Source organism: Elaeis guineensis, chromosome 1 (genome assembly GCF_000442705.2).
Source record: "Elaeis guineensis isolate ETL-2024a chromosome 1, EG11, whole genome shotgun sequence".
Classification (NCBI taxonomy): domain Eukaryota; kingdom Viridiplantae; phylum Streptophyta; class Magnoliopsida; order Arecales; family Arecaceae; genus Elaeis; species Elaeis guineensis.
Window position 1 is genome coordinate 114,669,091 of NC_025993.2, and position 15,582 is coordinate 114,684,672.

The 15,582-nt window shown below is 36.5% G+C and overlaps 1 protein-coding gene across 4 annotated transcripts; it reads left to right on the forward strand.

Moving 5' to 3' along the window:
* Nucleotides 1–5,411: 5,411 nt before the first annotated feature.
* LOC105038665 (uncharacterized) lies at nt 5,412–15,287 on the forward strand. Of its 4 annotated transcripts, none has more exons than XM_073260491.1 (13): nt 5,412–5,944; nt 6,035–6,110; nt 7,478–7,683; nt 7,833–7,919; nt 8,012–8,104; nt 10,044–10,198; nt 10,349–10,433; nt 10,517–10,603; nt 10,675–10,794; nt 11,657–11,758; nt 11,838–12,008; nt 12,099–12,220; nt 14,902–15,287. In XM_073260491.1, exons 1-11 carry the CDS (start codon nt 5,585–5,587, stop codon nt 12,003–12,005), a joined length of 1,539 nt encoding a protein of 512 aa, XP_073116592.1. In that variant the 5' UTR covers nt 5,412–5,584; the 3' UTR covers nt 12,006–12,008; nt 12,099–12,220; nt 14,902–15,287. The 4 variants fall into 4 exon arrangements, with proteins under 4 accessions (XP_073116592.1, XP_073116597.1, XP_073116589.1 ...); XM_073260488.1 differs by having other exon boundaries at nt 5,413–5,944; nt 12,114–12,220; nt 14,891–15,287; XM_073260485.1 differs by having other exon boundaries at nt 5,413–5,944; nt 12,114–12,220.
* Nucleotides 15,288–15,582: the final 295 nt, after the last annotated feature.

Sequence of the window (15,582 nt, forward strand, 5' to 3'; positions counted from 1 at the left end):
GAGTCCGGGCAGAGTCTACCTGCAATTGAGGTCGGGGACGAAACCCGGCTCCCGTAGGAGTCCGGGCGAAGCCTTCCAGCAGCTAAGGTCGGGGATGAAGTCCGGCTCCCGTAGGAGTCCGGATGAAGTCTACCTGCAATTGAAGTCAGGGGCGAAGTCCGGCTCCCGTAGGAGTCCGGACGAAGCCTTCTTGCGGTTGAAGTCGGGGGCGAAGTCCGGCTCCCGTAGGAGTCCGGACGCAGTCTACCTGTAATCGGAGTCGTGAGCGAAGTCCGGCTCCCGTAGGAGTCTGGACGAAGTCTGCCTGCAATTGGAGTCGGGGATGAGGTCCGGCTCCTGTAGGAGTTCGGACGCCACGAAGAATCCGGTCGACGCTGGCGGGGTCCTGCCCGTCGGCAAAACTTGGGAGTGTGGTGGAGGCTCGGCCGCCTGGGAGGTTTGAAGAGACGTTGTCGGAGGTCGAAAGTCAGTTGGATCCCCGGAGGGTCGCTCCCGTCACGAACTTCGACTAGGGGGTATTTTATACCCAACAATTGAGCAACGTAGTAGACTCTGCGGACAACGTGGTAGATCCACTGATAAAGCAATTGAGCAACCGAAAATAAAAGTTCATCTTGAAAAGATGGGACTTAGATTAGTGGCCAATTAGCTTTAGTCTAAGTGAAAAATTGTTAGATATATGTCTTAGAAGCTAATATGACTAACACATTGTAATAAATCTAGCACACAATTTTGTACTTAATATATTGATTTGATCAATAAAAGGATAAATTTATTCTTCATTCAAGTGTGATGTGTCCTTGCATCGTCCAAGAAATTAACTTTCGATACATATTCTCAAAGTATTGAGAATTAGAGACATATATTTAATTTTTAAATGCTCCCGATCATAGGATCATCATGAGGATGGTGATCAATTCAGATAGACCAATGCATAGATTACTTCCTTCGAGATAGATGAGTCTCTAGTCTACAGTATAGAGACACTAGACGATGAGTGTGTATAGTTGTTAGAGAACAACTAGTACTGAGCGTGACTATACGAGAGATCACTTAAATTTTTATTCAATTGTCAGTGATTGTCTCGATGCTGTAGTTATGTGAATGATCTTTTGATCTGAAATGGTACTACTGCTCGTAGTGAGGCTACTGAAGTTTGACTAACACATAAATATGGATCTCAATGAGTTCTCATAGTGGATGTTGACGATAGTTAGTCCACTGTAAGAGTAGGATGTGCATCAAGATGGGATCTATCGATCTTGATAGAGAGAAGTAGTCCTATGAAATTTGAGAGGCTAAGTCTGAAAATCTATGACCATAGTAGTGTGATTGATGGAAAAAAAATTTCATAAAAATTATATTTGGATTTGAGCTGATCGAATCTATCATATGACTGATGTTGAAATTTGATGGTTTATCCATGACCTGCCATTCAGTCGGGATTCACGATAGAGAAATTGAATCACACGCTAATTACACCTTGAGATTCATTTTCGATTCTATCGGATTACCACTACATACTACTAGGTATCACTGATGGATTGTGAGAGCTCACTAAGGTTGTTCTGGATCGACAATCTTTGATGAGTTAGAGTGCAATTATTCTGATCCATTGAAAAGAGTTTCAATAATACTTGATAGAGATTATTGTATATCTTACTATCAGATATAATTGAACCTATGAAGTTACACAATAAAAGAATTAGGCCTGAAATTAGCAATTGGACTTATGAAGTGTCAATTGGATTTAGAAAAATCCGATTGGGTTCAAGGTAATCTTGCTAGCACATGATTGGATCCAATTTTCTCTTTACGTTTGGATTTCTTATTTGATAAGATAATTCAAACTTAATTACCTGTTAATAACCTAAATAAATTAAATTTATTGGACTTCAATTGTTAGGTGTCTAAGATTTTGGATCAATTGAATTAAGGATGCAAGTCCTTAATTAATATTTCTTGATAGTTTAGTTGGGGTGCCACCTTGATTGGATCAAGTTGGGCATGTCCCATCTTTAGAGAGTGTGTAAATCCTTTATAGGACATCCCTTGAGTGCACTTTGGGGTGTATTTATGTGGGTGTAAGGGCTCCAAGAGTTGGCGCCTAAAAGGATTCTTAAAGGAAGTTGAATAATTTAAGTTATTAAGAAACCTAATGCAAGTAGGACTTATATTATGAGATTGAATAGGATCAATCCTTATGTCTATTTAAAGAGACCTCCACTAAGGTCTCTAAGCATCAAAACCAGCAGCCCACATGCCACAAAGGAACCCCCCACACCCTCTCTTCTCCCTTAGGTGTCCCACACGCCCCTCCCTTGGGCGTCCCACCTCTTCACGCCCACAAGGGCCTTGGGCATCCACCTCCTTTGCTGGTTTCTAGTCCTTGGTAGCAGCATAAATCAAGGAGGGAAAGGCAAGAGAAGAAGAGAAGAAGAAGATCAAGAAAAGAGATCAAAGAGTTAATCATGATTCAGGCTTCGTTCCGATTCGCAGGCTGAATTTTTTTAGAGAAAAAAATTCAATCTTAAGAGGACTGTTCCAGATTGATCCCGAGTGGATACCTATAGAGGCGGGGCACTTATGCGGCTAAAAGAGAGCCTCTTCTCTTCCAGATCCAGATTTGAAGAAAGAAATTGAGAAACAGGTATGTGATTCGATCACATGTTAAATTTCAGTATATGTATAATTTCAGCATATGAAGTAGATTTTATATTTTATGCATGTATGATATAGATTAAAAATATTTTAATCTACTATTTCGCTGCGATATTTAGAAAATAAAATTTTGAAATACACATGCATGCCCCTACATACGAATTCCAACACGTATGTATGTATATCTGTGTATGTGTATATATATGTATGTATGTATGTATACATACATACAAACATATATACACACACGTACATACATACATACATACATACATACACACACGTACGTATATACATACATACATATATACATACATATATATATGTATGTATGTATGTATGTATGTACGTACGTGTGTATGTATGTATATATGTATGTATTTACGTACGTACGTATGTGTGTGTGTATATACATACATACATATATATATATACATACATACATACACACACACACATACATACATACATACATGCATATATATATGTCTGTGTGCGTGTGTGTGTGTATGTGTGTATGTGTGTGCGCGCGTGTTTGTGTGTATGTATGTATATATATATATATATAAAATAAAATAGAGGCTTTGCTAAGTGTATATGAAATATTCAAAGCTTGAAATTATAATTTTATCATATTGAAAACTTTTCTTATATTTAACCTGCTATGTGTACTTTGCCACGTGCAAGATATATGAGATGCCCATTTTAAGAATACAAAGGTGGAAGTTATTTCCAAAGCTTGAATTATAATTTTGATATATTAAAAGCTTTTCCATATTTAATCTGCAATATTCGCATATTTAATCTGCCACATCAACTTTACCATGTATGAAAAGTATGTGAAATATCTATTTTAAAAATATGAAGGGATAAATAGCATTAATATCATAAGTTACAACTTCAATATATATATTTATATATGTGTGTGTGTGTGTGTGTGAAGCCCATTTTAAGAACATGAAGGGATGGATGATTTTAGTATTACAAGTTATAGCTTCAATATATCCATATATTTTTTCTAACTTTACATCTGGGAACACATCCACACTTTTTTTTAATCCATGTACAAATAATTGTTTACCCCCACATTTTATTAAATTCATCTACTCTCTATTCATGATGGATGCTTTCGAATACGCTTGAATTAACTTAGAGATTTAGAAGAGGAAGCTTTATTTACCAATACACTTCATGATTATAGTTAGATAGATTTCAACTGCAGGCATTTTAAGAGTGATAATATTCTATAGAGAATATATTTGTTGCTCCTCCATACAAAACAACTTCAAATCTTATATATAAAATCTCAGATAATAGATCAATAATATATAATCATCTCTAAAATAATTCTGTTTGGTCAGTATATATAACATAAATTTCTACTATATAGAGTAAATGTATAATAATAAATTTACACAAGTATTTTAAGAGTGGCAACGTCTCTCAGAGAGAGTCTTTGTTGCACATCTATACAATAACAACTCAAATCTTAAATATAAAGTTCAGGTAATGTATCAAAAATTTATAATCCTCCCTTAAACAATCCCATTTTATCAGCATATATTAGTTAAATTTTTATACTATAAAATAAATACTTAATAAAAAATTCTAATACATTAATTATATGAAATAATCTTTTATATATATATTAAAATAGAGACTCTTCGTTGATAGAGCACCCATCCATTAGTATGTATTTTTTAAAGATATTTTTATAGTTTAGTAAAAAAAGAATGGGCATTTCAATGCTATGTACTTTAATTCCATATGAAAGTTTATATGGAGGGTCATTTTATAATTCAAAAGAAAATGAAGGATGTTTTTGTAGGATGATATTAATACTTTAAAAATAACAAACATATATATTAATAAATAAAATAATATATTAATTTATTAATAAAATAATATTTTATTAAAAACTAATAAAATATTTATTAATAAAATAAATATTTTAGATATTAATAATATATATTTTAAATATTTATGTAATTAATAAAAATAATATTTTTAAGATGATATATATTTTTAAGAGTATTTTTGTGATGTAGTAAAAGAGAATAGATATTTCAATACTTCCTATTTTACTTCCACGTAGACAAGAGTCTTTTTGTAGTTTAATAAATAGTAAGGACATGTAATGCAAAAGTATTTTTAAAAGTATTTTTGTAGTTTAATAAAAAAGTAAAAATATTTCAACACTCTCCCTTTACGTGGCATTATTTTTATAATTTAAAAGACAATGAAGCATATTTTTATAATATAATATTAATATATTTAAAATTAATAAAAATAATATAGTGCTAATATATTAATAAAATAATATATTAATATATCGATGTAATGATATTATTTTTTAATCAATTATATAATTAATAAAAATAATATTTAAAAAATAATATATTTTTTAAATAAAAATTATATACCGTGCATTGCGTGGATGATATGCCAGACGATAACATAAATTAGCACGTGCCATGATGTTATTGTGTTGGAAATTACAATTTAACTCTTGAGATTTTTTTATAATTAAAATTATAAATTATTATCAAATATCTGGATGCCTTAAATTTTAATTTACAGCAATTGGGATTACAAACAGTTCAATTCCAAATTAGCTGGATCGACCAAGTATCCGTGCAGCTTACAACGTATTTCCACGTGCGAGCGAGCTCCTGCGGTGGATCCATCCCGGTGGCACGTGTTTCGCGCACACTCGGGGGCATACTCCTCGTAGTCGTTCCCCCTTCGTTGTTTGTTCGCGGGTCTCTTCCTTGACATCCATGGAATAAAAGTCTTCACCCATGCCGCGCCTTCCCCTCGTCAGCTACAACAAAGCCACCGGTTACTCCTCTCCTCTCCCAAGCTAACCCATGTGTCTCCTCCGTTCTCAATCCTAACACTAATCCTAACCCTAACGATCGCCATGGACGCTGCTCGGCTCCTCACCCCCAGCTTCTCTTCACCCATTCGATCCCCTTCTTGTCGACCTCTATCCTTTCTCTCCGGCGCCTTCCGAAGTCCCAGCCTGTTCTCTCCATTTCGAACCGGACATCGCCGGAACCTGTGTTTGACCTGCGCGGCGGAGACCCTGGTCACCGGATCGCGGAGGGAGGAAGGGAGCTCACATGTGCTCCGAGGCGAGAAAAGAGCGGAGACCGGAGATCTTAAGTCTTGGTTGCACGCGCACGGCTTGCCGCCGTGCAAGGTTGTTCTCAAGGAGAGGGCTTCTCACGGCGGAAGGCAGCGGCCGATACGTTATATCGCGGCAAGCAAAGATCTTGAGGTAGTTTACATGCATCACATGATGCGTTTTTGGATCACCGTAGGATTTTTTTATTTGGTTCTTGGGTAGTAAAATCGGGTCTTGTTGCAGGCTGGAGATGTGTTATTCTCAATTCCGAACTCTTTGGTGGTAACTCTGGATAGAGTTCTTGGAAACGAGACGATTGGTGATGGATCTATTCTTCTTTGCTTTTTACTCTATTCAGTTGATCACTTTATTTTGCCCAATTTTGCATGGCATTGTTGATGAAATTGGAATCTGCTCGAGAGGTATAGCATTATGTCTTGTTTTAATGGTTAATATGCGGACATCAATATATAGCACATTCGCCATTATCTTGTTAACAGATCCCTTCATTGACTTCCTTCCAGAACGTGTTTCCAGTGCAAAACATATAAAATACTTTTGGGCTACAAAAAGATAGGTTATTAATCAATTGCATTTTTCATACCCCAAGGCCTCAATTATATGTCAAATTGTGTTCTGTTTCATTGAGCCATTTGGTGCACGTCTTATCAACTGCCTCCCTCTGAATACGCGACTTCTCATAAATGTTCATGTTCATGAAGTCTGAAGATAAGTGAAAACTGATCTTCCCCACCCATATATAGCAGAATTCTCTTGGTACTTCACAGCCAGAATCATAGACCTGTTTAACTTTGAGGGCATCAACTAGCCAGGATGGTTCGTGTAACTTCACTTTGTTATATTAATTTTCTTTATTTATTATTAGTCATCATTTTTTTAAGAGAATATTATTGTTTTATAATGTTTATTGTGTTGATATCTCTTGACATGATCATGTGACTTCAAGGCAGATTGAGTACCATACTCGATTTCATTCTTACGAAATGATGGATTAATGATTATTTGCTTAGTAACATTAGGTGATACATTCATGATTTATCAAAAGCTTACATAGTTTTCATGCTGCGCTCGTCTTCACTATGAGCTGAGATCTATACCTGAAGTTAGGTGTTTTTGCTTTCCACAACACGGTCCATTTCTCTTTAAAACCACATTCCAGATCTCTTATGCTTTTACCCCTCTCCTAACCCCGTAGTTCTTATAAACAATGATTAAAACAGGTTGATGATGACTGACTACCACTTTTTCCCCCTATTTCTCATTTTCTCCCCTTTTAATTTTGGGGTTTAAAGTGGTCCTCCTTCTCTCAGCATTTGACAGCAGCACTCCTCTCTCTCCCTCCCCCCTCCCCTCTTCCCCCTTCCTTTCTCACCTTGTTTTTATTTTTTATTTTTTATATTGAACACCCCTTTCTTACAATAATATGGGCTTGATAGAGTGCTTGAAGTCCCTAATTGCTCCATCTCTTATCTGAGCATGACCACTAAGGCAATAATAGTCATGGTATCAAGCAATAACAAGTCTTTAATTAGGAAACATGACTTGGCTGTGGTTATTGTTTTCTTGTTCACTAAACTTATATAGTTAGAAGTTATATAGATGACATTCATATCTGCTGACTCTAATTGATAAACCTGATGTTAGTCAACTTTTTGGGTCATGCAGCGGAACTCTTAACAACAAACAAGCTATCAGAATTAGCCTGCTTGGCACTATATCTCATGTATGAGAAAAAACAGGGCAAAAAGTCTTTCTGGTATCCCTTCATTAGGGAGCTTGATCGTCAACGAGGAAGAGGCCAGCTAGCTGTGGAATCACCACTTCTATGGTCTGAAACTGAACTGGCTTACCTGGATGGCAGTCCTACAAGGGTAATTGTTTTTTGTTGGCTTAACATACCGACAGTTGCCTTCAGTCAGATGTTGAAATTTGAATAATGATCCTTAGAGAATCTAACTTGAGTGCCAAAGTTCTAACAAGATTAAGGAACTGAGAAAATTATATGATGCCCATGATTTAGGCTGAACTTCTTGAAAGGGATGAAGGAATAAAAAGAGAGTACAATGAGCTTGATACAGTCTGGTTCATGGCTGGCTCATTGTTCCAGGTCTTGTCTCTTTCAAACTCCATGTGTGATGCTTTGATTTGGATTTTGAAGCTCAAACTTTTGTTGTTCTCATAGTTTTCAGTGCTATGCAGCAATACCCTTTTGACATTCCCACTGAAGCTTTTCCGTTTGAGATTTTCAAGCAGGCATTCGTTGCAATTCAATCTTGTGTCGTTCATTTGCAGGTAGTTGTCATAAAGTTCCATGCTTTTTGGAAATGCAGGTTTGAATATCACTTTTGCATGATATGATGGCATCCATACTTTTAAAGCAGAAAAATTTTATGTTTTATCTAGATAATAGTTAAGTATATTATGACAGTAGAACATTCAAATGAAACAAAGGTCAAGTTCAGTGATAATTTCATCTAAGAAGGAGAAGTTATGTAACTTCACTCTTGAAAACCAGTAAAAGTATAGATTTGATACATTTTTGATGATGCTATGACTATTTTCCGGATCACCAAATCCTTAAGTCTGGAAGATGAGGTGTTGATGATTGAGTCTGAGATTCCTTTTCTTTTCTCCTTCCCCTGCTTTTTTTGGTGGTGAGTTTTGGGGGAGGGATGCTACAAGTGTGCAGTCAATATTCCCTTGCATTTTATTACACAAGTGGTACATATTTTGGTCTTTTTCTTTTCTTAAATAATATGATGCTCATCATTCCTTCTGGAAACTTGTGTATGGAGAATTGCTGAGCAATCTGAATGTATTTATTAGTGACTCTTTGAATGTGATCTTGAAGGCTAGGTGAATGCTTGATGAATGAAAAATGGAATATTGTCACTATTCATGATAAAGAAAGCATACAATAGACACTAAATGACTTGAAATTAAGTTTATGCCATGTCGGGAGGCTATGGGAGAGGGCTATCCGGAAGACTACATTGAATTTCTAGAATTCCATTTCTAACCTCATCCTGTCATGGTCAGACGATAAGGTTATAATTATTCTTTTTCTTCTTTGGTATGCTATAGGATTCTTGTGTGAGAAATCACCTTCTCCTGGTCATGATTTCAATCTTTCAACTTTATTTTATTATCTTTTCCAGATCATTGTTTTTGGACCTGAACATCCTATTGAAATAGATAAAATGTCATTTTAGATCTTCAATTTATCTAATCTAGCACATGATCCACACCAACTACCTTCATTCTACTGATCAAAAGGACCTTAAGATAAATAAGTATGTTTAAATATGTTTAAGAATGGCGAGGTATGTAGAGAGGCACCCATGGATTGTTTTTTGATTGTCCATTACTCTGGAGAGTTGAAGATCTGATGAGGCAGTTAGAAGAACAGTTTTGCTTTATGAATCAAAAAACTGGAGAACGAAGAAGCCATGCGATGTTGAGGCTTGATAAATGCAAATGGGAATGCTGTTGTGTGCATGCATGTCTGTTTGGCATGATGAACTTGTTAATGGTAGAGAAATAGCAGTGTGTCTAACAAAGGGGAAGAGGGAAAGAATATTCACATTTTTTTCATTTACCTATGTAATTGTCAATCTGCATATCCTCAAATTTTTTCCTTATCCTGAAGGGGCTTCTAGCTAATGTAATATAACCATAAAATTCATTATTTAATAAAAATGCTTCCTTGGTCAACAATAATAATAAATACTTTCTTAAAGGCTCTATCTATTCAACACTCATAGAACTTCCTTAGATCACACTTATAAAAAAAAGTATAAGATTTTTATGTAATAAATAAACTTCTAATTAATGCTAAGTAATCCATCCTCAATTGATGATTTTTTTTTTTAAATTTTTACAATATGGATCTTGAACTTCATCATGCCTTGCGACAAAGGTTCCATACTCCATAACACTTTGCCCTTCTTTGAAGTGGAGGTTGTTTGCATTAAAGGGCCCAATTGTTATTTGGAAGCAGCGAATTGTATATCCGATAATGATAAAAAGCAGTTGCAGCAAGCCAGCAAGAGTAAGGAAATACCCTAGGATTACAAGTCCACCTATTTCATGCCTTAGGAGGTAAAAGGGGAGAGATACTGGATTATGCCAAATCACAGTTTTCTTTTCTGTGGTGGTTGATCTGACAAAAACTGCTTCTTAGAATAAAATCAAATGCTAATGTGTTTTTTTTTTTAATTATTAAGAACAGAAAGTCAATTTGGCTCGAAGGTTTGCCTTAGTTCCTTTGGGGCCACCATTGTTGGCTTACAAGAGCAACTGCAAAGCAATGCTAACTGCTGTCAGCGATGCTGTTGAGTTGGTGGTTGATCGTCCATTTAAGGCTGGGGAACCAATTGTTGTATGGTATCCTATTATCTCACACTGTAAAAGTTGCTTATTCTGCTGGTGGTTGCTTCTGCATCCATAGTTTACCGATGCTTTTAGACACCCCCTTTTGCATGTACATGTGCAATATATTATGCATAGACATCTCAAGCTTTGTAGATCGTGTAGGTGTGGACCACAACCAAATTCAAGGTTGCTTCTCAATTATGGTTTGGTCGATGAAGATAATCCATATGACCGCATAGCAATTGAGGTGAAATGCAGTTCCTACATGTAAATTTTGCATTTGCTCACTTAGCTGGTGTGACTTTCTTGTATCTGTCATTTCTGATATAGGCATCCCTGAATATGGAAGATCCTCAATACCAAGAAAAGAGAATGGTTGCTCAAAGAAATGGAAAGCTGGCTGTCCAAGTTTTTCATGTATGTAGTATGATATTTTCGTATTATGGTTAGCAGTAAGCATCACAGTATGCACCCTTTTTTCTTTCAAGGTGTTTGTGGGAAGAGAAAAAGAAGCTATATCAGAAATGCTGCCTTATATGAGATTAGGGTATGTTTCAGATCCAACAGAGATGCAATCAGTTATTTCTTCTCAGGGTCCTATCTGTCCTGTAAGTCCACAAAGCCACTTTAATTTGATATCATTTATATAGTTTTTTTTGTTTTTTAATATGACCGAGCTGGCAATCACTTCTCAGATGTATTATGGAATAGAATTACTTAATAATTTCTCAATCATTAGATTATCGTACTTTAAAACTTAAGAAAATAGACATGAATAATTGTCTTTATAATTTCTCACTCATCAGATTACCCTTCTTTTAAACTTAAGAAAATAAACAATGACATAATTGTTTCAATAATGTAATCTTCCATCTTGGTTTTACATAAATGCAAATAATGTATCTTTGTGTTTCATTTTTATTCATAGACTTATAATTTTGAGCAATTATGGGTCATTTCTTCAATAATATGCTATTGGGATGTGATTGTGTAGGAAATTACAAATTGCAGACTTAAGTTATTTATCACCTCATCTCTATCGTGAAGTATGCCTGCTATAATAATACTAGTATACTGGGATTTTTTAAGTATAAGCAGCTGTTTCATTGTTTCCTTATTATGCTATATCGATCAATGTTGTATTTCTAAACATTGAAGTACTTAACCATAACTTTTTTGACTTTCAAGTTTTGCATTAGTTTGTTATATCATAGCTAGCCTACATTTAGATTGTTGGATGTGAGTAGACTTACCAGTTCATCCATTAATCTGCTTTCTTTTGTAGTTTATTTTCTACTTCAGATTGGTTGGCAAGCTTCTTGTGCACTAGATTAAACATTCTGAAGCAAGCTTACTAGTTATTATGAGTAGTAAACTAGTATTCTTAGGCAGCTCTTTTTCCTGATTTGTTCAATCTTTCCTGAAAGTGAGAATCATAGCATTCATGACTAATACAATATATTAGTACAGGTGAGCCCGTGCATGGAGCGAGCAGTATTGGACCAACTTGTAGGTTATTTTGAGGCTAGGTTGGCGGGCTACTCTACAACCTTGAGTGAGGATGAAGATATGGTAATGACTATGAGAGTCTCCACTCCTTTTATTTTCAATTACAGAATTAATGAGCCATTTGTCATTATATGATCACCAGCTGAGAGATGGCCATTTGGATCCAAAGAAGCGAGTTGCAGTTCAGCTTGTAAAGTTAGAAAAGAAAATGCTACATGCCTGTCTTCAGGCTACGTTTGAATTCATAAATCAATTACCAGATCACACTGTATCTCCCTGTCCTGCTCCTTTTGCTCCTCAATTGAAATAATAGGTACTAATAATGATCTCTCTCCCCCCCCCCCCCCCCCTCCTCTTTCTCCATCCAATCTCTTTTTGTTACATTTGACTCTGCTGAATCCAGTCCTTTTCCTTGCAGAACCAGCTATCCTTATCACCTGTCTAATATGATTATGTAAGCCAAGCAAGTCAATCATAACATTTTAGCTTTGACCAATTGGATTGCCTGGGGGGCGTACTATTCAGGTTAGCCTAGTTGATAATGGAACTGTTACCTGATACTTTTGAAAAGGGTTCTTACATATGTATATTTATGATTTTTCTTGACTCAAATTTCAGTTACTAGAACTTGCTTTGTGAATGATCAGTGGCTTATAATATGCTACTTTGATTTTTATGCTTGTCAACTTGATAATTCTAGGTAATGATTTGATGTGCTTTAATTAATATGTTAACAACTCTTGCCACATATCAATGTTTTATTTTTAGCTAGCTGTTGAGGTTTTTCTTCCATCCCTCCCTAGGCTAATAACTATGTTAAAAACCAAGTTGAAAGACTATACTCCTTTAGAACATATATTGGTTATTTCTGTTTAGAACCTATGTTCGATATGTGGATGTGCTTTGAAGGTGGTAGAATGGAGTTATTAGAATATCAGATGAAAAGTTTTCTCATAGATGAAAGCTTTCATAAAGAATTGGGAAAAAAAATTCATTAAAAAGAGTGCTGTTCCCTTGGAATAGTGAAATAGAATGGGTAAAACCAACCCTGAAAGGTTTTCTCCATCTACTCTTTTCGGTGATTTTGCTTCAACCACTGAGATTATGTCTCATCATATCCTGTTTGGGTCTATTTGGTCTTGCTTTGGATTTTGGTTTTGTTACTAATTCTTGCTAGGATAAACGGCTAGTTGCCAATGTTGGACATCCCCACTTTATAAATAAGCACACATATCAGGCGGTTTGAGTGCCTAAGGTGGTCTTAGGCTCGGGCCATCTTACTAGATATTTGGTTCAAGCTCAACATGGCCTCAAGTGAACCCAACATATGTAGCCCAGTTTCAGCTCAATGAGCAATTAGCGAGCTTGACAAAAATTGGTTTAGCCCAAATTAGCCTTGAGACTTCCTTTTCTGGTAAAATATCAAAGGTTATAAGTAATCGTCTCACCCATCTCTTCAATCATGATTCTATAATAGCAAAATTTTTATGTGTATCATGTGATTGGTGGAATAATCCCATAAATGACCATTAATTGTTGCTTATGTTATATAGGCAAGGTTTGGTATTGTATTTATATTGTATATGTAATATAATACCTAATATATAGTATATATTTATATTGTATTTAGAGCAAGGAATACTAGAAGAAGTGGCCTGAACAGCTCCTTTGCTGTTTAGATTAAACAATAAAACAACAAAGTTGTTGCCTTGTTTTTCACCCATCCACTTACTCTTCTTTTTCCCCTTTATCTCCGTTCCTCCTTCCATCTGACAATAGCTCTCTTTTCTTCTGTTACATTTTGGCCATTTTGCTCATCTCTTTGGTGTTCTTCTTCCTCTTCCTAGATGCATATATAACTGGTGGTATAATTGTATAATGAGTTTTGCTATGGTGCTCCAAAAGTTATTTTTGTCTTTTTTTTTAATCTATTTCGGATTGTCGGATTAAATATGGATCACTTAGATTTCAATTCGGTAGATTATCCATGTGCATGGCTGGTGCAGTAAATATTTCAAAAGTTAGGATCATTTCATTCCATAATCAAATTGATTTTTTTTCTTCAAAAAACCTTTTCTTTCCCCGTGGGCTACTTGGGTTGGGGGGGGCGACGGTGGCGACGTGGTGAAGACACAGGCCGAGCGAAGGAGCCGCAGACCACTAGGGGGTTTGGGGGGTGGTGGTGGCTTGGAGAAGGCACAGGCCCCTTGAGGGGCGAGGGGTGGTGTAGAGAAGCAGAGGAGGCGCAGGGGGCCCCTGGGGGTGGGGGCGGTGCGGAGTTGTGGACCACCAGGGGTGTTGGTTGGGGGGGGGTGGCTTAGAGGAGTGGTGGGTCATAGGGGGGCTGGCACGCAAAGAAGTGGAGGAGGCGCGAGGGGGCCGGGTGGTGGCGCGGAGGAGGTGTGAGGGGCCGGGGTGGGGGGGGGGCTGGGAGGGGAACGTGGAGGAGCCGCAGGTTGCGTCGGTGGGGATGGAGGATTGGGCATGATGAAGCCATGGGCAGAGGGAGGAAGAAGGTAGGGAAAAAATAAAACAATATTTTTTAAACAATAAAATATATAAAAATAATATTATGTAGTATCTTAAATATCTTTTATAATAAAATATTATAAAAGAGTATCATAGCAAAATCTTTATATAATATATTAATGCTGTGATTATGGTTGTCATATGGTTGGAATAGTTTAACTTTTGTTGGTAAATGTTATAAAAGGACACGAAATGGCAATTCAATTGATCCCTGATTTTCAGAAAATCCGAACAATTGGGATACCTCATACAAAATAATAGCTGAAGCTGAATGAGCTATAACACTCATATAAACTGTCCCTAATGTAACTTGAAGATGATTCGAACACTGTTCTTTTGTATCTTCCATGTTGGCATGAGAAAAAACTTACAGCTACTTGAAACTTTGGTTGTTCAAATTCTACCTTCTTGTGCCAAGAATAAGACTGTACACAATCCATTTTTGATGTAATATGGACTACTTTATAACAAAGTTCGCCTTCTCGGTATTGGACCCCATATCGGTAAAATTCTGCTGCAATGTCGGTACATGGTTCGGTACAAGATGGTAGTGTCGGTACGTTCCATATCGGATGATATGGGGCGGTATGGTATTCCATGCTTTATAATGCACTCTATGCCGGCACATAGCAAAGGAAGCAACTGGCTGAAAATGTTGACTAACAGATACTTTACAGGCTGGCTGATCTCTGGTGCTGCTGTAATCTAGAAGATTTTGAGCTGTGATTGCTTTAATGGTGGATTGCATACAGGCAGATGATCACGATGTATGTAGAAGGACCAAATTGGGACCCTTGTGCGGTTCATCGATGGTCCGTAAAATCTGGTTATTCCAAGGTTGGAAGATCTGATGTGATATTGGTTATCGTGTGTAAGTCTAGGTCAAATCTTTCTCAATTCAATTTGTTGAAGTGATACTTTTTGGGTTCTGTTTTGTTCCTCTTACCTCGCTGCCATGTTGGCTAACTTGTACATAAACAAATACTGAGGGGAAGAAAAGAGTTGCATCTTGAAGGGTGACTACTAGCATAGCTTTTCACAATTCAAATGGGTTATTCTCCTCCGCGAATTGCCACCATTCGTGTGATATGATAGCCTTCAGTTTTTAAGTTTGCCCGTCTATTATATTTTGACCACTCTCTTTTTGGCAGCCAGGAAAACGAAAGGGGAAGAACAGGAAGTTTGATGCTATAGAGTTCAGCTTGTTTGGACGCTTAAATCCATCATCGGCATGGAGTCCACCCACTGGAAAATTGGCGATGAAAGGGGTACCCTTCTGTCAAATTTCAGGGATTTAGAATTCTTTGCTAAGAGGTCATTTACCTTGTTCCTGAAAATTAGGGATTAGATGCTCTTAA